The sequence below is a fragment of the Cololabis saira genome, chromosome 7 (assembly GCF_033807715.1).
Source record: "Cololabis saira isolate AMF1-May2022 chromosome 7, fColSai1.1, whole genome shotgun sequence".
Taxonomy (NCBI): domain Eukaryota; kingdom Metazoa; phylum Chordata; class Actinopteri; order Beloniformes; family Belonidae; genus Cololabis; species Cololabis saira.
The window spans coordinates 38365844-38389606 of NC_084593.1; the positions used below are offsets into that span (position 1 = coordinate 38365844).

The window sequence follows — 23763 nt, forward strand, 5'->3', positions numbered from 1 at the left end:
TCAACATCAGTGGAAAAGTCTGCCTATTACTGTCTACATTGTATTAATTGCAGTGTATTTTAATTGAATTGTTATGCAGGAAAGGGATATTTGTTTTATTTTATTCAAGAAGCATTTTTATTCTATAAATGCGGGCAGTTTATTTTTATTTCATTTGTTTTATACATTTTGATATTGTGCAGACCTCTGTTAACAAAGGTACCTGTGTGACATTTGGCACGAGGCTTTGTATTAAAACTGACTGTTTTTTTAAGGGTTTGCCTCAGAAAAAATGAAGCTAACAGAGATGCTATGCTATAATGCTTTGGGGGAAACCCCAATTATGGCACAGAAAAAATATCGATATATATCGAGTATCGCCATTCAGCTAGAAAATATCGAGATATGACTTTTGGTCCATATCGCCCAGCCCTAAGCTCCACTGATATTAGCATATTAACTACTACTACATGCAGTTTTGTACACTGGCACGCTCATGTACATCAAGTTTTGTTTTCTGATCAAAGGTTTAGGCGCAAAATCCATTGATCCATTCATTTTCAAGCATTTCTCCAAGATTGAGTTACAGGAGCAGCAGTTTGACCAGAGCTCCCCAGACCTGCCTGCCCCCATCACGCCAGCCTCATCCTCCAGTCCTCCAGGAGACAGCAACGACTAACCCAATCAGCCAGAACACTGACTAGCAGTGAGTTCTTGGTCTGCCCTGAGGCCTGTGTTCAGTGAGAAATGTCCAAAACACTTGCAGGCATCCTGAACAGATGCCCGGAGCTCCCCATCATGCTCCTTTTAACGTGGAGGAGCATTGACCCTACGCCAAGCCCCTCTTTAATAATTGAGATCTGTATTTTATCCTTAAGTCTGAGAAAAGTAAGGAAAGTTTGTTTCGGTGATTTGTATTCAAGGGCATGTTCTTCCCACTCGCTCCTCGCGGCTCACAATCAAAGGTGAGGGTTGTATCAGCGGGTAAATTGACAGCGTTCTTCCCAAACAACAGACAGGTACAAACTGCTTCACGGTTGAAACTGTTCCAATACAACGGTAAATGTCACCCGCTCGCTCGAACCTGAGCGACTTACACGTCTCCCCTTGAGGCCACAGCCAATAAAAGAGTGATCTTAGACTGGAAGGAGCTCATTCTCATCCCAGCTGCTTCGTACTCGGCTGCAAACTCACATTCATTTGTCACCATCAACTCTAACCTCCTTGGAACAATCAAGGAGGTTGGATCTATAAAGATCACCTATAAAGACTTTTATTCTAAGAACTGAAAGAAAAAGAGATCCCAAAGATCATAAAAAAGTTTCTATTGTTTCCAGTCTGGATGAAAGAAACAGAGTAACCAAAAATGTCAATTTGTTTTGCCCAGAGCTTTTTTATTATTGATGTTATCTCTAAGAGCAAAAGTTTTCATTGACGGACGCTGGCCGTGACGCTGCATAACACAAGCTGTATACAAGATGCCAGCAGCAAAAATACTTGAGAGATTTTTTTTCTAAAAAGTACAAAAGCCATTCAGGAAGACAAGTGCATTTCTTTGGTTTCTAAGACGGCGTTATTACGGGCCATTTTGTGAGGAAGATGGGAAACCCTTCACATTTTATGTTGCGGCTTGTGCAGGAGAAATAGTGAAAGTAAAATACGCAGCTAGTTTCAAGAGGACCGGTGCAATCAGCTTAATTACAAGCCGGGTTTGAGAGCAAAGATCAAGAAACAAGCAGCATGGCTTTACCGTCTTGGTGGAACAACATACAGTGGATTAACTTGGCCATCTGGTGTATGTGGAACAGGAAAGGTGTGTGGGAGCAAGACTGTTGGTATTAATGAGAACAGACAAGTAAATCACCCTCCGATGCCCTATCCTTGTCTTTAATAAGAATTACAAAAATTGTGGGGACAATTGCATGCTAGTAAAGTTAGATAACTTACACAACGTAGTGCTCACATATACTCGACATGGTTCAGTCCAACTTCTACGATCATTGCTCTTTTTAAGGAGAAAACGGGACCAGTCTCTGCCTTCATCGCCACCACAGCATCCACCTGTAGCGTCTGCATCTCAAGATCATGAGAGGAGGGTAAGATGTTGCTCACCACTCCCAGTACCTCAATGAAGGCTATCTGAGCTGGGCCGAGACATCAAATTATAATAAATTGTATTGGTTGTTGCATTTGCATTACTTTGTTATTGCCCTCACTGGCTTTTTATTATTGCCAGTTATGAGATATCTACATCACAGCTATGGTATCAATTCATTCAAGGCAGAAGCATAACCTGCCCAGGAGGTGCTCAATGTCCCTCTGGACCTTTGAAGTGTCTGACACTCTGCCGAAGATCACTAAGACTACGTTCACACTGCAGTTCCCAAGTGACCCAAATCCGATTTTTTGCTCATATGTGACTCAGATCCGATTTGTTTATGACAGTGTGAACAGCACAAGTCACATGGAATCTGATCTTTTCAAATCAGATTCAGGTCGCTTCCATATGTGGTTCTAAATCGGATACAGGTCTGATGTTTTGCAATGCGACCTCAGTGTGAACAGCCAGGTCGGAATTAATGCGACTTTGACGTCACTTGAGAGCGACCGTTGTCATAATACTGCGCTTCATTAACACTTGCTCACAGTTTCGTCGGATTCCACCACACAACAACTTCAAAATATCCCCATGTACGCTCACTTCTGTTGCCTCCATGTTTACCGCTGTATGACGGCGTGCTGCGTGTGACGTCTTTGTTATTGTTCCTCTGCGCATGCGGGTCAGTTCAGGCCGCAATGCGTTCACACTCGAGTCTGATATAGGACACATTTTAAAAGATAATGTGAACAGCCACACAAAAAAATCGGATATGGGAAAAAAATCGGAATTGAGCATTAAGGCCTGAAGTGTGAACATAATGTATGTATAGATATATCTATACATACTGTTAAAAGGCCTGTTTATTTCCATTTTAGCCACATTTGTCAGGAACATGCATTTGTTGGATGAGCAGCAGAGCTGAGTATGTGGGTTACACCCATGAAAGATTTGACAAATCTTCTCTGCCAGTGCCAAACACAACTGGTTTGATGTTCGTGGAAGGCACGGTGGAAATCTGAAGAAACAACACATATTGGCAAATGAACAGTTTATCCATTTAGAGAACTTGACCACTTAACAGTTTCCCACTTCTTCTCCATACGTTTGAGGAGCTTTGGCCCAGAGAATACACAGTGTTTCTGAATCATGTTCACATATGCCTTCAGCTTTGCATGATCGAGCTTTAATCTCATTTGTGGATGGCTCAGCAAACTGTGTACACATGGGTTTTAGATGCAATGATTTCCATTACAGAATCATGCCTATTTTTAATGAAATTACAAATTAAGATCACAAGCATCCAATACAGATCTTTATTTTTTCCCTAGCCCCTCGCGCACAGAGATTTTTCCAGATTCTCCGAGTGTTATGGGGAAATTACCTAGATGATAAGATTTTCTAAGTCTTTACAATTTAATTCAGAATTTTCTTTCTTTTTTCACAATTTGAGACTTTATCTTTGTTTCCGAGGAATTCAGCCTCTCCAGCTGCTCTCTTTTCACCCAGACATGTCACTGACCTTTTATCAATTAACCTAATTAGCTGCAACATGTTCCTCCAGGTGTTTCATTTCAGTACCACTTAATCTTATAGCCATTTGTTCCCGTGTCCCATTTTTCTAAGATGTGTTGCTGCCAACACAATTAAAATGAGCAGATATTGTTCATAAAATGGTAAAAAGTGTTTAACAATTGATTTCCTATGTTTTTCTATGTTCTGTTGTGAATAAATATGGGTTTGTGAGATTTGAAAAGGGCTCTTCTCTCTACTTTTTTGGAAATTGGGATGTAAGAAAACTCGCTAGGAGCTAAAACACAACATGGACAAACATGAATGAATAATAAGCCCCCCTCCCCCCAAACTAGTTCAAACTAAAACTATAATCCCAAACCATCTCACACTTTTTCCGCTCAGTACACCTCAGCTTCCAGCAAATGGCTGTAGATGACGTGATGTGTTTCATGACTCCTGGTCCGTTGTTAGCGGAGTAAAAACCAAGATGGCTGACTTCATAAAATCTTGTTACAGCAGTCCTAGGTGACACAGCTGGCTACTACTACGACATTCATGTTAATGTCATGTAAGTGTTTTTTAGAATTAAAATCATGATGAGATTCACATTGAATCCCTTTTCATAAATTAGATAGAAGACATTAATGAACTTGTCAATCTGTTAAAGTGATGCCGTTCGGTCGTTCAGACATCGCCGACTCTTCTGTTGATGTTCCTCATGACTTCATTCAAGCATTTCCGTAAAAGCGACATAGTCATACCAGCGTTAAATATTTGATATCCACTTGAATTTATGCAGGATATCAAAGGAGGTACGAAAGCAGTCAATTTTTCCCAATTTCTCTCAAAGTCACGTATCATTCCAGTTCACATTGCACATCCAGAAAATGCAAAGATGGAAGCTGCTTTTTATCAAATGTTTAAGATTATTTCACCATGTTTTTTGTTCATTTTTTTATTTGTGAAGGTTGGCACAATAGTAATACAAATATTCTAACTCCTCCAAGGACACGGTGTCCTGCCGTAAGTGAGATAATAAGCTAGACCGAACTCAAAAAAGTCCAAAGTTTCAGTTTTAATAATGTGTTCGGTCGGGTTCTGGCAAACAGCTGATCATTATGAACACACTGCTGTGCTGCAGTACAGACCTGCGACCTCCTACGAGATGGCTGTCACAGGATGTAATTCAAAAGCACCAGAGGAGGTCTTTCAGATCCGACTCTGACAGAAGCGCTGGCTTTAGAATCAGTGGAAAGTACATGTCTGAGAGGTGCTGTACACACACATCCGCAGGGTAGTTCTTGCTTCATATACAGTAAGCTCCAGTCACATCTTAAATAAAGTGATGGTTGATCTCTGCAGCTGTAAGGCATCTCTACACTTCCCTGTGCGGTCAAGCATTTGGACCGTCCCTCTTACAGTCTGAACACAGGAGTTTTAAAAAAGTGGTTAATCATTCAGAATTCACTTGGTTAAATCAATCACGTGATGCACAGTGAGGATGTGAGGTTGGATGAATAAAATAAGCCAAGAGGTCAAATCATCTTTTGTGTGTTCCTTATTTTTTTTGGGCGACTTGTCACGGTTGAACTCCCCAATATGTTTTTTGTTTTCTTTTAATCGGTCAAACTGCCAGCTCGGCCAAAAATCTCCACGTCAGGGACGGTGTGAAGTGGAGATTTGACTGGGGAGGGCGGGCTGAGGGCAAATCTGTGACATAGCTTTCAACCAAATCTCCTAAATTTGTTTGGGCTGGCCTAATAGCCTAAGTGGAGCAGAATCTGATTGGAATCATATTGTCATTGTGTGCATCATCCCTAATGGCCAGCGTTAATTACTGGGGTATTTCATCAGTTTTAAAGACCGTTGTAGGGGTTTGGTGCAGGAGGCAGGACACGACGGCAAGAGTCGTGACATGACAGTAGAAGTCGGCTATCATCCATCTTTTCTCATTTGTGTCGTTGCAAAATGCTCCAAAATAAGAATAAATTGTATAAAATAACACATACTTGTGCCTTTAAATCATTTTTGCTCCTCAGCAATAAATATGACACGTGTGGAATTGCAATTATTGACACGGTATTTTAAAAAAAAGGAGTATTTCCACGGTCTATGTGCTACATGGAACTGGTGAGTCAGCTCGGTGCATTACTTGCACATACTAAGTCTCACTGTGTTGCATCTGTGCTCATCCGGTGACATCAGCCAGAACGTACACATGCCCGTGTGCATGTGTACGTTTAGATGTGCTAGATGCGGTGCCCTCCCCGGGACCTCATCAAATCTGATCACACACAAATCTCCTGAGGACTGTTCTTCCCTCTGCTCGTCTTGGCATGAATAAATGAGAGAGGGGGGAAGAAAAACTGATGGTTGAAAGAATGGGAGCAGCAAAAGAGAAAGAGAGCAGAAATTAGGGTGTGTAAGAGACGAGAAATGCAACTGTTCACACATGCATTGTGTATTTGTGCGCGTGTGTGTGTGTGTTTGTTCCTGTGTTTATGTTTGACCCACTTCAGCAAAGACAGATCCTCGGATCGTTGAAATGATGGTGGGAGCTGAAGATATGCTTATATGGTCTGATGGTCCGTACAGACGCAAACACAGAAACATCTCCAGCCTGTCCTCATTTAGAGGACAGGCTGGAGATGACACACACACACGTGCAATTACACTGCAGTAAGACAACCACCCCATAGTATGGGACACAGGGGACCGGTCAAGGTGGGACCCCGAGCTTACAGGACCCACCACAATCCAACACACACTTGCATTCACTCCCTCACAACGGCACACAGTTGACACGGGGCTCAGAGCGAATGGGACAGCATGTTACACTAAAAGGAAGTATTCTGAGAGAGCCTCAGGCCTTGCCGGGGGTGATTTCTGCATGTGTGCATGTGTGCATGTGTGTGTGTAGCCATAAGCGCATACATGTAAATGTGGGTTCTGGGTATAGCTCCACTCGGCTTTAGTCAATACTTATCACACACGTATTTATTTTGTTCAAAAAGTCAGAACTTAAAAAAGATAAAAATAGCTATCTCCTTTGTAGCTTTGAGCATTTTCTTTTGGCTGGTACTGCTTTATAAATGTAAGACGAGGGAGATGGGCCATTGGTGTCATCAGGGGATCTTTGAACGCTAACTGTCTGCTGCTAGGAGTAATAGCATGTGCAGATTCTAAGTCCGGTATGACAGCTATTATCCTGACTGCAACAGCTGTAGTAGCAGATCCAAATGAGTTGGTAGGTTTAAAGTGCACATCTGTGATCCCTTGGCTTGTGCTGTGCAGCACCAATCCACGCGAGCTGGACTTCCATCCACCGGCAAAGTGGATTACAAGAAAAAATCTGAAACATCACTTCATAGAAAGAAAAAAAATGGACGTATCCCAACTGTGCTTCTATTAAATGGCTTTGAGATGATAAATGATGCTGCTAGGTATCATCAAGAAAGTATGACTACCGTTCATTCAGGTCAAATCATTTTAGCATGTTTGACAGAGTTATATATTTATGTATTTATGTATATTTTGCAGAGAAGTAGTTGATAGCTGGAGATATCAAAGCTGATTTCCACCGATCTCTCTGCTCTCCTGTCCACAACTATATTAAGAGAATAAAAGCAAAAATTGCCGCTGATTACAGAGGTTTTAAAAAACTTCACTATTTTGCTATTAAGCCTACCTTAGGTCAGAGAAAGAAAACCAGATCTGTGTAGAAACTCATCATCTGGTATGTAGACTGAGCACCATAGTCATTAACATACCATCCATGCACATGCCATCCATCCCATCAATGTTTCTGTACATGCTCAAAAACATGCAAACTCTGCAACACAGATTGATAAGGGACTTCTTTCTTTTTTTAAAAAAAAGGAGTTCAGCGCTGCTGTGTAGGTGCCGTTGATGCGACTTCAGATCACAGATCTCTCTGATCAGCACAAGGGGAACAGAGTTTTCACTTCATGGCTAAGTCGCGCTGTAGCAAGTGACCAAAAAAAAGAATGAAAAAACAGAAAAAGTCTCTTGTCAGAGATGTTTTATTAATCTCACTCACCGTGTGGTTTGGTTTAGTCAGCAAAAACAATTTGGTCAGGGTTAGGAAAAGACGGATTGGCATCAAGTGCCATCTTTCACAACCACGCGTCTTCTTCAAAAGCATTTAGTACACTTGCATGAACAGTTTAATCAAGCAACGGTCACAGCTCAACAAGGACAGAAAAAAACACTCCTTTCTTTGTCTCAATATACATGCAGGTGAAGGAAATCAATCTACCAACCCACATATGCCAGCCTCCACCGTGACAGGTGGCAGTAGTGACTGTTTTCAGTCTGGTAGATTTGGGCTTTTCCAGTCGTAAAAGCACGCACCAAAACAACAGATCCTGCAGCTTGTTGGTTTAGCTGGTGGTAGAAAAATTGGAATAATGGTTTATGACGAATTGAGCAAAACTACTTCTCCGTACGAACATTATGTCTGTGCTTGTTGTGGTTTGCAGAAAACTAAAGTGTCAACAAATAAAATCTTGCCAAAATCCCAGATTTCCTTTGCTTCACTGAAAAAACGTTTTATTTCTTTCACTGGAAACAACAATTAGTGAACATAAGATGTGAGTGGATGTTCTTACTATCTGCTGAATTTGAAGATGTGAGATGTATTTGTGAATTTAGATGGTCATCCTTATACAGCTCACAAGATTTACTTTTTATTGACATCATTTCATAAAAAGCTTTCAATTCAGATTTGAGGATTCAACTTTTTATTCAAACAAACTTTTTTTAAGCTGTTTTTTTCAATGAATTGCAATGACGATGTCCAAATGTCCATGCTCCTCTGGATAACAAGCCACTGAGGAAGGATGCAATATCTCGTTCATGCATGTTAGCGTAAACAAGTCAGTCGCCTCTCATCATTCCCACCATTTGATGAGCTGTCACATCTACGATGTAGTTACAATGGGCTCATCTTATCCTATAATATTTGAAGACAATTTTTGAAAAAGCCAGCATAAACATGTCTGACACTTTGATCTGTTTAAGTCTGTCATGACTTGGCTGATCGGAAAACAACCAAATGTTGTACTGTTTTGTTTTTCATTATTATGATGACTATTATCATTATTAACACTATTATTATTTTAATTAAGTTCTCTCTAAGCTCTACAAGTGTCCCAAAAATCTATGAAAATGAGCCAGTATGGCCAACATTAGGAATACGAAACAAAACGGGGACGAGGATAATGATGTCAACTTCACATGAACTTCTGACAGTTTTAACAGCGATGGAGGAATCTGACGCTGTCCTCTGCAGTAAACATTGTACATGTTTAGTCTTTATCATTTTGGGGGAGTCAAGCTTTAGTGTCAGACGTTGCAATTTTAATAATCTTCTCTGTAAATCTTCTGTTTGGTCCAATTGTAAATAAAGTGTTTTTACTTTGAATGTTACTTTGTCAGTCTTGTTTCTGAGCACATCTTGTGTGAGCTTATAGTCCCCGCCAGGTCTGTCTTTGAAGCCCACCTTTTTGATTTTCTGATACTTTTTGAACTTTTTCACATTTATTTATCCATTATTTAAAATCTATTTATTTAACAGGCACCTGATTGGTCCCAAACTGATAAACTTAGCCTTCAACAGCAAACCATTTTAAAGGTCCAGAGAGACATCACCAAACACAGAATCTATTGATCTGCTTGTCTGATACCCCAGCCGACCAAAGAACAAGCCCAGGTAATGAGAAAAGAAAACATATCCTTCATTGAGCAGTTATATACTGACATCACAGACCCAGATCAGAGTATACTATAGCTACCCAGCTCCGCCGTGTTTAACGCCACCCAACCCCCCATCACTCTGTATCTCCGGTAACATGACCAGAGACGTCAGAGGCATTTCATTAAGAACTCATTCAGGAAGCGATGTCAAGTTTTTAAACAACAACCTATGAGAAGAACTTACGGACTTCACCTTGTAAAGCAAGAACCTGGTTCTGTGTTGCACTTGAAAACCCATCCATACAACTTAGACATAATATGCAAGCTTTTTCCTGCACTGGTGTCAGAGCTATGATCCAGTTAGAGACAGAAGAAACACTCTTTAAACTGCTTTTCTACAGAGATTTTAAATATGTTCTGTTGGTTTGTAATATATTCCACTGAAACAGTTTTATTCTGCACACAACAAAAAAGTTTCAGACCTAAACTAATTTCTCTCATGTGTTCCTTCTGTACAATCATTGCTTTTTGTGTCCTGAACACCATGCATAAGAAACGACTTCAAAGAGTGGGAGAAAGCAGTTAGAAGACATTAACCTGTCACCAAAGGAACGTGGAAAGCTTCCCTTCTCCTCCTGTTTTGTTTCCAGATTCCCTCCAGCTTATTCACCTCCTCCACAGCCCTGTCACATTCTGCCTTTCCCTCACCTCGCCCCCACACTCGCTGCCTCCGTGGCCATTCCTCGCTGCACGTTTTGCCCTTTGGCTCAGTCTCGGTGTCCCTCTATTTGCTGACCACTACAGAATCCCATAATGAGGGGAAGTGTCTGGCACAGCCCATCAGAGATGACTTCTCTTTGACTGATGCCCCTTCATGCGCAGAACCAAATCATTTTCTACGCACACATGCACACGTGCACGCATGCATGCATCTTAGACAGATCATCCATGTGTCCAAGTGATGGGTAATGCATGAGGACATACATGCCTGGCTAAAAAGAAGAGAAAAAGAAAGTTGCACGCTTTTGTTTTGTTGTTTATTACCTTAAGCTTTGACTCTTCTTACATTCATGTGGCAGTATTTTGATAAACTGATTCAATGTCACATTTACATCTGTCCACAAATACTTTTTAATTTTTGTCAAGTTCTTACATTGATGATTTAAGAGATACTAAAGTTTCTCAATGGTGTTAAGGTCTGGATTCAGTGGGAGGAAGACGATACCTGCTCTCCCTTTCCTGATCTCAACCCAGTGAACGCTCTCAATGTCATTTTTGGAATCTTCCCATGTCATCAGGGAAGAAACATTGGTGGAACAAGAAATGGTTATTTAGTGTATTCTGGTAGCTGACCTCATTTTTTTTTCTAACCTAGGCCTGACCTAGTGGAGCAACCCTACCATCATTACACCCCCCACTCAGGCTTGAGCGCATCAGTTCACCACGGTGTTCTTCCCTGATGCCCCCAGCGCCCTGGATCAGGGTAAATCTGACATTAGCTTCAAAAGTGTTTTCTATTTGGTTACAGAACTTATCGTCCCAACACTCTGAGCTCTTGACTGAGTACTTTAACTCTTAAATGTTACAGTGACTTCTATGATTAGAGTTTAGCAGATGTCTAAATGGTCTCAAATCATGCTCGTTCATTTTTCCAACCACATTTCTTCCTCCATCCTTTCAGGTTTGAACAATGTTTTGGGAAGTTCTCAGCTCAGTTCTATGGCTTCAGCCAGCAAACCAGTAACTTGACCCATCTGAGACAGAGCAACATTTTTCCCCCACAGGATGTCTACTGATATAATGGTTTAAGGGAAGAGACGCCGCTGCATCGGTCATGAGGCTCATTTCCGCTTGCTTGGCCAAGTCCATCTGTCCGATGCCTTTTTTTAACCAGACCAGGTCACTTAAAGGATTACAGACAAATTAAGAGATATCTGGACTCAGATATGGATAAGTCGTGACGGATGGACGCGGGTCATGGTCAGTGTGGTGTCATAAGAAGCTCTAGATTCCCCGTGGCATCGCTCTTGTGTGCATCCCTGTGCTTTAAAGGGGACCTATTATGAAAAACAGGTTTTTTCTTGCTTTAACATATATAAAGTGGTCTCCCCTCAGCCTGCCAACTCAGAGAAGGAGGAAAGCAACCAAATTCTGCAGTGTCTGTACAGCCGCCCAGATGAGCCGTCCAGTGTGATGTGACTTCTACGAGCCGTTCAGATTCTGCTCCCTTTCATTACGTAACCAAAATGCAAACCACGCCCACAACTAAACACCGTGTAACTGCATGCGAGCGTCCGACTATCGTAGCACTGCGTGACATCGGACTCTCTGTCCATCTCCCTCCAGCAGCTGCCACTTTATTGAGGTTTTTGTAGTGAAATGAGGAGGAATCATAGAGATAACTTCTCATTTCAACTAACTGGATCAGCAGTTCCTCATCATGACTGTTTCCTACAGCGCTTTCAACCGGCTTTCAACGCGAGCGACAGAAGAAAATAGAAGCAGGGCGTCCGACAAATGTTCAGCTCAAAACGGTGCGCCGCATCACGCCGCGGCCAGTTAGGACAGTCCAATAGAAAATAAAGCAATGGAATTGATTTTGTCGCTGACGCTCGCTCACATCGCATGCAGTTAGGACACGGTAACTAAGTCGGCTGAAGCTTCCGCCATTTTTTCGTAGCGGTGTATCGCATCATTCAGGCAGCCAATCAGCACAGAGCCTCATTATCATAGCCTCCCCACCCCCTCAGAATCCCTCATAGATAATGAGGTTAGAGACTGGTATGATAAAGACATGGTTTAGAGGCTGAATTTCTAATTTATTTAGCAAAAACAATCAAAAGCTTGTTTTTAAGACATTCAAGGCCTGTTTAAAATAGGTATTAGATGCCATAATAGGTCCCCTTTAATACAAACAGCTATGGCCATATGCCTCCAGCCCCCCCTCCCGTCACAGGAATACCGGGGCATGCCCCGGCCGGGGAGCGCAGCTGTCAGCTGCGCCTCTTCCGGGGACCTTGTGAGTGGATCAGGCGCAGCCGGCCAGCATTCCGCATGTGACAGGCCACGCCAGCCCCGCCGTGACCCGATCAGCACGGCAGGATCCGTGCAGGATCGGTGGGTGAAGCTCTGGACACATTAACCAGCCCGTAATCCAGCTGTGCATGCATGATGAGAGCGCTGTGCGCCGGGGTCGCACACGCAGCCCAGCATCCCTACACTCCATTTTGTCTCTCATTTGACACTCAGGGATACGAGAGGGGGAAGCCAGGGAGACCTTTAAGGAGACGTGGAGGAGGGGGGGATGTGCGAGGGAGAGGCAGAATCACCCACTGACACTCAGGCCTGATTCGAAAAAAAATAAATAAAAAAAACACATCGACTTCAAGCATTGATCCAACATGATTGCTCGTCCACTTGGCAAATAACAGGGTCGCTTCATCAAATAGGCCTGGCTGTGCTAGTAAAAGCCCCAAACTCCCGGAGATGAGGATATGCATTTGGCCTTGAAAACTTGCCAGGCTACCTGCTATTTAAATTAATTGATTATCTGATTTTGACGGACTTGATTAAAAAAGAAGCGTAAAAAAAGTAGGCCAACGCGAAGGGACGCGGTGCTCCCCGCGCGGAGGGCTCTCTGGTGACGTGCGGCTATGAATACTCGAAATACTATGACAGAAAGATGAACAATAATGAAGTCTCCCTTTAGCATTTTATCCTCCCCCTCTCTTCTCCTCCGCAACGAGCATAACTGTATACACGCAGCATCATCCCGTGACACCGTCCGCATCCACATCAGCACAACGCCGACCACCATGTATCCATACGCGCAGCGTTCAATTACCTTTATGTCTGCTTTTCGCCGTCATCGTCACTCTGCTTGGTGTTTCATTGGAACAAGATGCTCATCTCCCTCTCTCCCTCAGTGCCTTTTCCTCTCTGCCACTCTTAGGTTGTGCCTCTGTGGGGGTATTATTCAGTAACGCGAAACCACCACTAGGAGCGGGATGCGTAAAGGCTGGTTTATGGTTCCGCGTTACACCAACGCAGAGCCTTACGGCGTACGGTGCGCGTCGCCGCGTAACCCTACGCCGTCGATTTAACGCGGAACCATAATTCAGGCTTATGGGGCTCATGCAGCACGGGGTGTCGCACAACTGCCGCGGCCATACGCGGAGGAGGAGAAACCCCCTCCCCTTAGAAAATGGGGCAATGCTTCAGTGAGGGGATGAATCCTAATAGAATAACGAGGGAAGACCCTGATTATGGCGTATAACGCGCTGGATACCCCCACCACCCCTCTGTTGCTCCATCAGCACCTATACGAGGCTCCGAGGCGCATGCATGCAGCCACATATCCTCCTTTTATTATCACTATTATTATTAAGGTGCGATGATAACAAACGCAAACGACATTGGTGCAACAACAGGCACGCAAACATTCAAAAACAATGAGTTACAGTACAGCATCATTGGCACGGAGGGTTGGCATGCCTACATTTGATCGGCCGGTCGCTGGCACTTGCGCTGCAGTCGGACATCCTGGAGTCGGGACGGGACCAGAGCCGAGGGGGTCGGGTTGGGGTTTGGGGGTCGGGGGGGAATCTCTCTCCTCTGTCAGGGGGTGAGGTGTTGCTGTAGGGTCCTCCGGCAGGGGTGGATGGGCAGCTCAGTCTCTGCGTGCTTCTCCTGCTGCAGCTGTGGCATCACTGGCTGGAGCCTCCGCGCGTCCTCGGACGGGGGAAGCCTGTTACTGCTGCTGCTGCTGCTGCCGCTGCTGCTGCTGCGGGGGCTCTGGGGGAGGAGAGGCGGGCACCTGGCCGCTGCCCTGCTGGCATGCTTCAATCCACACTTCTTTTCTCTTTTAATTTCTCTTTTTTTTTTCTTTGAAAGGGGGCGGGGGTAGTGTGTGTGTGGTCGGGATGGAGGTGGGGGGAGACCCTTGAGGCTACAAGCCTGGGAGAGTCAGGAGACGCGCAGGCTCTCCATCTCCAGGACGCCTCTGCAAGCGCACACAGCTGGCAACACCCCGGAATGGCGAAACAAGGAACTCCCACGCAGATCCACGCACACGGCGGGGGACACACACTTATATCTATACACACGTAGCCTATACACGCGCAAACACACACTCAGACTCATACTGCCATCCTGTGGAGACATTGATTGCAGGGCTTTCCTCCTGAAGCCTGATTTATCGACGCAGAGCCTACGCCGTAAGGTACGCGGCTACGCACACCGTACGCCGTAGGCCTGCGTCAATTTAACGCGGAACCATAAATCAGCTTTGAGCAACTGTGGGTGCGTGCACGTGGAAGTGTACAGTAGCCTACTCAATATGACAGATAACCACGTGACTTCACAGCCAAGCGTTTTCACTTACATGAATAAACCAACAACTGAGGGCGACGCATGAGCTCATAAAGTGAGTGTGTGTTTGGTTTACTGGACATCACCTGGGTCGGTCCCTGGCATGGCTCACGTGGGTCTCACCCAAAAAGAGCTGCATGAAAATACAAACTAATGCCGATTCTACAGAATAATAATAAAATAAATACACAATGAGAGGCTGTGACCTCTGCATATTTGATTAAAAGTTGTATAACAGAACCTGCATGGGATAGATAATATGATTTTGAACATGAGACATAATAACACACATGCACATGTGCAGAGTGAACTCAGCCTTTGGAAGAGACAGTGGTACAGAAGGGGTGGTTTTAGGAACGCACTTTAGGGGGTTCCGCCCTTAATGAGAAACCAGTGTCCTACAAAAAAAGTAAACAGTATTCAAGTTCTCTTTGCTAACAACTATATCACCAGTGACCTGAAAGAGGTCTTCAGGAAGAAAAAAAAGAGCCTTCAGGAAGGGAGGCAGAATTATTGAGGTCAGTACAAAAACAACTGAAAGCCAGGATTACAGATAATAAGGAAGTGTACAGGATGAAGCCGAAGAACAAGCTCCAGCACAACAGTGTAGTGTAGACAGTCAGGGATGAAGACGATCACAGCCTTCGAGCAGAAAGAGGACTAGATAGGTGGGACAGAACCAAAGAACGGAACAGTTTCTTCAATAGTTTAAGTTCAGAAACAAGCTCAGCATCCTCCTCTCCTGCCTCCAGCCAAGCAGAGCTCCCATCCTCCCTGGACCCACCGCTTCCCTTCCACACCTCAGCTCCATTGTTGTCTCCTACCACATCAGGAGATGCTCCGCCCTCCTCCCCCTCCCTCTGTGTTTCTCTAGCAATCAGGTGAAGAGGCTACTAAAGAGACTGAACATGGACAAAGCTGCAAGCCCTGATAATATCAGTCCCAGAGTCCTGAAAACCCGTTCGGACCAGCTATATGGGATTCTGCAGCATCTGTTCAACCTCAGCCTGAGGCAGGAGAAGGGAAGAGAAGGGTCCAGTGCTGTGGAAGACGTCTCGCCTTTTTGTAGTGCCAAAAATTACACATCCATCCTCTCCTAATGAGCCCAAACATCTCACATCATGAAAGTTCTGGAGATACCTTTATTGGCCCACCTGAATAAGCAAACAAGTACCCCCCGGACCCACTGCAGTTTGCTTATTGTCAAGGGGTTGGAGTTGAAGATGCAGCACTGTGAGGATCATGTTCTTCTTTTTCTCCAGTGCTTTTAACTCCATCCAGACTGCATTAATGTGTGAGAAACTCCAGAAGACACAGGTGGATGCCTCAACAGTCACCTGGATATCTGACTACCTGACAAACAAACCAATAGCTGTTTGTCTGACCAGGGGGATCAGCAGCTCAGGATCACCACAGGGCGCTGTACTCTCACCACTCCTCTTCAGGCTGTACACCTGTACAAGTCCCAGTCCTGTCATCTGCAGAAATACTCAGATGACTCTGCAGTTGTGGGGGGTATCAGTGATGGAGAAATGACTGATGACAGAGAACTGGTGGACCATTTAGTGGCATGTTGTGGGAACAACATCCCATCTTGAATGTGAACAAGACACAAGGAGATTACTGTGGGTTTTATAGAGCCAGGGTTAGGTGGAATAGTTTTTCCATCATGGGAGAAGAAGTGAAGGTGGTGGAGGAGTACAAATACTTCAGTCTTCACCTGAACAGCAGACCGGACTGGAGATGCAACAGTGATGCTGTTTATGAGGAAGGACAGAGCAGACTTTACTTCCTAAGAAAGCTTAGGTCCTAAGATGTTGTATATCTTCCATAAGTCTGTTGTAGAAACTTCAGTTTCATCTGCAGTCATGTGTTGCAGGAGCGGCATCAGAGCCAGAGACTTAAAGAAACTGAACAAACTGATTAAGAAGACGGGCTCTGTTCAGATGACTGTTCTGGAGCCTCTGGAGCTGATTGTGCGAAGGAGGATACTTCATAAAGTGAAGATGATCATGGACAACCCTGAGCATCCTCTTCACAACGCAGTGATTCAGCAACAGTGTCTTCAGTCAGAGGTTTTTCTGATCCTTCCTGCCAACAGCAATAAACCTCTACAACGAAGCTCTAAAGAGACTTAAATCATGACTACTGCAACAATTGATTTCCTTTCAGTGAACTCACCCAACAGTTTAAAAATAGTTTATATCTACTGTTGCAATAGCCTATACAGGACTGTCTCAGAAAATTAGAATATTGTGATAAAGTTCTTTATTTTCTGTAATGCAATTAAAAAAACAAAAATGTCATACATTCTGGATTCATTACAAATCAACTGAAATATTGCAAACCTTTTATTATTTTAATATTGCTGATTATGGCTTACAGTTTAAGATTAAGATTCCCAGAATATTCTAATTTTTTGAGATAGGATATTTGAGTTTTCTTAAGCTGTAAGCCATGATCAGCAATATTAAAATAATAAAAGGCTTGCAATATTTCAGTTGATTTGTAATGAATCCAGAATGTATGACATCTTTGTTTTTGTAATTGCATTACAGAAAATCACAATATTCTAATTTTCTGAGACAGTCCTGTATATTGAGAACAAATAACCAAAAATGTAAACATAAGACTGATGAAAGAAAAAGAAGAGGAGAAGAGAGAGAGAGAGAGAGAGAGAGAGAGAGAGAGAGAGAGAGAGAGAGAGAGAGAGAGAGAGAGAGAGAGAGAGGGAGGGAGAGAGAGAGGTGGTTTAAACCTGCAGAGATGACATTAATGCATTAAAATCTCATGTATTTTGTTTAGCAACATCTAGCTGAAACCAAGACACACTCTCCCAGCAGACAACATGGAGGCAGCTCAGCCAACAGTTTCAAATCCCAGGTGCTGACATGCCCCTTCACAGTCACATGTCCAGGATTAGACCACCTGTTTATCACAACCACAGCACTGCCTCCTCTTTCAGTCCTCTCCTCACATGAAGCCCAGAGAGGCCCCGGAGTCCAAAACACACATGTTCCTCCAGTCATGCCCTGAAGAAACATTTAATGATTCCTCAAGGTCCCATTTTGCATCTCTCTAATCTTTGTCCCCGAGGTGGTCAGCAAAACAAACCTAAACAAACTTGTAACATGGATGATATTTTATAGATTCTCGCTAGATTTGGCCTTTATGGGATGATGAGTATTTAAAAAAGCATGATGTTTCCTAAAAATGATATATATTATAATGTCAAAAACCTAAACAGCAAAAGCTCAGGCAAAATGATCACAAAAATAATTACATTTTTCACTTCATGCAGTAATTTCATTTGACAGATGTCATGTCAGTTCATGACTCAGAGAGATGTGGCATCTCTCTGAGTCCCATTGAGGACATGAGGAGAATTACGTTACCTTGCAATAGTTTGACATTCCCTTGAAAAATACTTTACTTCACTTGAAATAACTTTGCATCCCTTCACAGTGTATGTTTCAGCAGTGACTGGCTCAAATGCCAGTAGTCAACATTTGGAGTGGAACAAAACATTTCATCAAAGCTGCATATTGTTCGAAATTCATGCACGACGTACAAGTGTGTTTTTGATCCACTTCAAATGCTGACTACGATAGTTGCCGCAGCAGCTGGCAGGGGAGCTTCAGCTGTACAAGAGCAGCTTCAGACATTTAGCGACGGCTGCCAGGACCTTCCAGGACGATTCACAACTGCTGCCCCAAAGCAGCTGCTGCAGCATCGTTGCTGCCAGTGGCTGCTGCTACTGATCCGCTATTGATTTGCAACCTCTCAACTGTACCATGGTGGCTGCTGTTTATAGAGACTAACATGGATTTATTTATTTCATTTTTTATTATGTTGCTTAGATCTTACTATCTTAGCAATTAATTAAATGTACCTAAACGTTCCCCCTGAGTATGAGGTAAATACTCCCTGTTCAATCAGAGTGACAGGCAAGTTTGAATCGCTGGTTATAAGTCGGTAAGGGGGTATTGGACGTCTGCCCTTTGTTATTCTCTGTTCTGTACTGAAAAATGCAGATGAGTGTGGAAGGATAATTAGCACCTCAAACTTTGATGTCATGGTCCAGGAAAAGAGTGATTTGCCCTTTCCAGACTAGAAATGAATTTCTGCCTCAGATTGTAAGTATATCGGTTGTGGGAGTAAAACTGTGGAACTCTCTACAGAATGATTTAAAGTAATGTACAAATTTACTTAGGTTCAAAGAAAATGTATAAAGATAAAATATTTAAGTTATATGATCATGAATAGGCTGGGACTTAAACAGTACTATTGATATATGTGGTAAGTTTCTATTTAAGTGTATATTTTAGTGTAAATATTGGTTACATTGACTGTTCTTTTTGTTTTGGTATTGAATAAGGGGCAGGTAAAATAACACTTGTCTTCATCCTGCTCCTTTTCGGTCATGGGTGTGTAGATTGAAGTGTACAAATGTACTACTGTAATATTGTCAAACTATGCACTACCATGCACGAAATAAATACATTTAAAAAAAAAAAAAAAAAAGTATCTCAGTCTTTTTCACCCACGGGAGTTGATTTTAGCAAGAGATTAACATTGATTTAGGACTTTTGTTGAAAAGAGAGAGCTAAACCATAAGGAGAAGGTGATGATTTACCAGTTGGTTTCTGTTCCAGTCCTCAGCTATGGTCATGAGTTTTGAGTAATGACCAAACGAATTCGATCAAAAAATACAAACGGCTGAAAAAAGCTCCCTCTGAAGAGCGCCTGGGCTCACCTGTAGGCATTTGGTGAAAAGGGGCTCAGTGACACTGAGCACTCTACACTGAGTCAGTGTAGAGTTGGTGCTCCTTCAGAAGGAGCCAGAAGCTCCCTCTATTCTCCTGTAAGGCCTCGAGCACTGTGTCGGCATTAAAGCTAGCACCTTATATATGATCACAGGCAAGGAATCTTGGTGTTATTATCAATGGGGCTTTTAAATTAGACAATCAGATCAGCTCCGTATCCATGCCTTCATCACATCACGCTTGGATTACTGCAACTACCTGTACGTCGGCATTGGCCAGTCTTTACTCAGCCGTCTGAACTCCACCGTCTGCAGCTTGTTCAGAACGTGGTGGCTCGTCTCCTAACTGGGACAGAGACACATGAACACATAACACCAGTGCTTTCCTCACTTCACTGGCTTCCTGTAAGGTATATGATTGATTTTAAGATCCTCTTATTTGATTGTCTTTGAATGGCATGGTCTCAGATTATTTATCTGACTTTGTGAAGGTGCATCAACTCTCCAGAGCCATTAGGTCAGCTGACCAGATGGTCCTGGAGGTCCCTCAATCCCTCATGAACACCGGAGGAGATGGAGCTTTTGCAGTTGTGGCTCCCTCTCTGTGTGGTCTGCTAACAGCCTCCATTTTGAAAACATCTTAAAACCCTTTTGTTCACCTTGGCGTTTGGCGGAGTAGCCACCCTTACTGGATTATATTTTATGTCTTATTTTAATGTTTATGGTTTTTATTGATGATGATTTTTACTGTAAAGTTGGCCTTAGATCTTCATATGTGCTATATAAATGAAGCTGACATGGACATTGAGGATATTTCCCTGGAAGAGGACCTCAGCACAGGCTCAGAGCTTCTATCTCTCAGCTGGCTTGAGACCACAGTGGTGACACCTGGAAGAGGTGATGAAGACGGCTTGAGAAGGGGATTTCCAGAGATCTCTGCTCAAATGTTTTTCCCCATGATTCAGTCTTGGACATGCATCAAACAATGGATGGATGGAAATCCCTGGGCACAGACTACTGTAGGTCCTAGCTTTGGAAATGTACAAACAGGTGTTCTGAAATGTACTAACCTGCATTGTTTGATTCCATTTGAATGTGTTATAAGCAGTGGACTTTATCAGTTAATATACTGATAAAGATTTACTATAATATTGAAGACGGTACAAAAACCATTACAATATAAACAAACTGAAGTAATGTGTTTAAATATAAGGATACAGGATTCCTGGAGACCATCCATCCATCCATCCATCCATCCATCCATCCATCCATCCATCCATCCATCCATCCATCCATCCATCCATCCATCCATCCATCCACCCACCCACCCATCCATCCATCCATCCATCCATCCATCCATCCATCCATCCATCCATCCATCCGTTGCCTATCCCAGCTCTCCTCAGGTGAAGCATAGGGGTACACCCTGGACAGGTCACTAGGGACTCGGTTAAATTAATCCAGTGTATGTTTTTGTTGACAGAAGATAGTTTTAGCAAGCTCTTAAACATTGGTTTGACACTCAAAACTGTTGCATGTGCTGCCTTTGATACCCCAGACACTACATACCAGCAGACTCAGTTTTTCTAGCTGAGATGCAGCAAAAGAATGAAAAAATCATGTGGCACACCACCCAAAATGCATGTTTTTCCTCCTTTTGCATGCATCACAATTTCCTTAAATTTGAAAAAATAAAAATAAAAGAATTGGCCTCCAAAAAATTGGTAAGAATGGAAGAGTACTGCATTACACTGCAAGTCACTAAACTTTTAGCACAGGTTCTCAACACGGCAAATTGTCTGCAGAAACAAAAAAGTAATTTTTGCATGACTTAAATGGAACAGGGTGATTTCCCACAGCAGCACAGTGGTTGTAAACACTCGTAAATCATCTGACTTTTGTAAAGCATGTTTAAAACTAAGGGCATAAATCTGTTATTAATGTCACCTTATTCAAAAAAAGTAGAAAAATAACATTTATGAAATCAGTTGGCCATGAGGAAGAAATTAATGGATTGTGGCTAAAATAATAAATAAATAATAATAATCGGTTGCAGCAGCTCCTTTTTCTAAGCTTGGCTTCTTTTTTTTTGTTTTGATATTTTTATTAGGGGGTAAGGCACAGTTGAACAGGAATAAACAAAAAAAGATATACAGTCTACCTCCTTTTTTTTTTTTTTTTTTTTTTTTTTTTTTTTTTTTGGAATTAAGAACAGAACAAAAAATCCACACAAAACAATGACAAATACACGAAAATTATTATATTCTTATATACAAGTAATATTTAAGTATTTAAGCTAAACAGTATGAATTAAAAAAATAGATGAATAAAAAGGGGAAAAAAAAAAAAAAAAAAAAAAAAAAAAACCCAAAAACAAAAGAAAAGTAAAAAGATAAATAAAAAGGAGGAAGAAAGAAAGGAATGAGAGAAGAGAGGGAGGGGGGGGATCCGTCAATCAGGAGGCAGGGACTGGAGAGAGTGGAAGAATGTAAGAAAGGGAAGCCACTTATTATAAAATTTGTTGCAACTACCCTTCAGTGAATATTTAATCTTTTCCAGCTTCAGAAAAAACATGGTGTCGTTGAGCCACTGGGTACTAGAAGGAGCCTTAGTCGACTTCCAGTGGAGAAGAAGGTGGCGTCTTGCCAGTAAGGAAGTAAAAGCCAAAATGTCTTTTTGGTTTGAAGTAAACCGGCCATGGTCCTCTGGGAGCCCGAATATGGCAACATGGGGGGAGACTTTTATATTCACCGAGAGTATTTTTGACATGGTGTCAAAATAATTCGACCAAAAGCGAGAAAGTAGTGGGCAAGAGTAAAACATATGGGTTAAATTGCAGGACGAGGCATGACATTTGTCGCATTCGTCAGTGACACTGGGATAGATCTGTGAGAGTCGAGCTTTAGAAAAGTGGACTCTAAACAGTACTTTAAACTGTATAAGTGTAAGACGAGCGCAGGATGAACTTGTGTAAATTTTTTTAAGAGCAGCGTCCCACCAGTCATCCTCCAAATTTAGATCCAGTTCATCTTCCCAGGCAGCCCTAACTTTAATAACTGGAGAGAGATCGTAAGACAGAAGGTCATCGTAAACCTTAGAGATCAGTGATTTTTGAAGTGGATCATGGTTTAAAAGCACCTCCCACTGTAGAGTCGGCGGAGAGGATGGAAAAACTGGAAACAAAGCTTTAGCGCAGTGTCTAATCTGAAAGTATCGAAAGAGATGAGAAGGCGGGAGATTAAATTCACCTGAGAGATCTGCAAAGCTGCGAAAGATACCATCCTTGTAAAGATCTCCAAAACTTTTCAGGCCCTTATTATGCCATATGAGAAAGGTTGAATCTGTAAGCGGAGGTCGAAATAAATGATTGTTCAGTAATGGAGCTAAAGTAGATGCTGACTTAAATTTGAAGTGTTTCCTAAATTGATACCAAATTTTAAGTGTGGAGTGAACCACTTGATTATTTGTAAAGACAGAGAGGTTGGATGGAATAGATGAGGTAAGTAGAGCAGGTAAAGAGGATGAAATGCATGACTGTGCCTCCAATTTACACCATGGCATATTCACCGATTTGAACCAAAATGAAATTTTTTGAATATGTGCTGCCCAATAATACAGTTGGAAATTGGGAAGTGCCAGTCCGCCATTGAATTTACATCTCTGAAGTGTGGATTTGCGGATTCTAGGAGCCTTCCCACACCATAAGAAGTCAGAAATAGTTTGATCAATTATTTTAAAAAAGTGTTTTGGTAAGAAAAGTGGAAGACAATGGAACAGAAATAGAAATTTGGGCAAAATATTCATTTTAACTGCGTTAATTCTTCCAATTAATGAAAGAGGTAAGCTTTTCCATCTATGGAGGTCAGATTTAATTGTAGACATTAAAGGTGAGAGATTAGCAGAAAAAAGAGAGCTTAACGTTCTGGTTACGTTGATCCCAAGATACCTAAAGCCGGAAGGACTAATCTTAAAAGGGATATCTGACTGTACGAGCTGTGTTGCTGAGTCATTAATGGGATAGCATTCACTTTTAGATACGTTCACTTTATAGCCTGAGAAAGACCCGAATCTCTGGAAAGCAGATAAAATTGAAGGAATGGAGAGGACAGGATCCGAGACATATAACAGTAAGTCATCAGCGTAAAGTGACAGCTTATATTCTGTTCCCAATCGGGAGATCCCAGTAAAAGTGGGGGAGGACCTCAGAAAGATTGACAGGGGCTCTATAGCTAGTGCGAATAATAGGGGAGAGAGGGGACACCCCTGTCTGGTGCCACGGGCTAGAGTAAAAAAATTGGACTGAATGCCATTAGTGGAA

General features: G+C 42.5%; 1 protein-coding gene across 3 annotated transcripts in view; it reads right to left on the reverse strand.

The window, feature by feature from the left end:
• The window catches only part of ppp3cb (protein phosphatase 3, catalytic subunit, beta isozyme), a 45719-nt gene extending 31610 nt beyond the window's left edge, over positions 1-14109 (reverse strand). The window contains exon 1 of one of the 3 annotated variants that reach the window (XM_061725846.1): positions 13809-14109. In XM_061725846.1, coding sequence (XP_061581830.1) covers positions 13809-13851 — 43 coding nt within the window. In that variant the 5' untranslated portion in view covers positions 13852-14109. Of the gene's footprint in view, positions 1-13154; positions 13290-13808 lie in introns of those variants that run through there. The other 2 variants (XM_061725844.1, XM_061725845.1) reach the window with 2 other exon arrangements.
• Positions 14110-23763: the final 9654 nt, after the last annotated feature.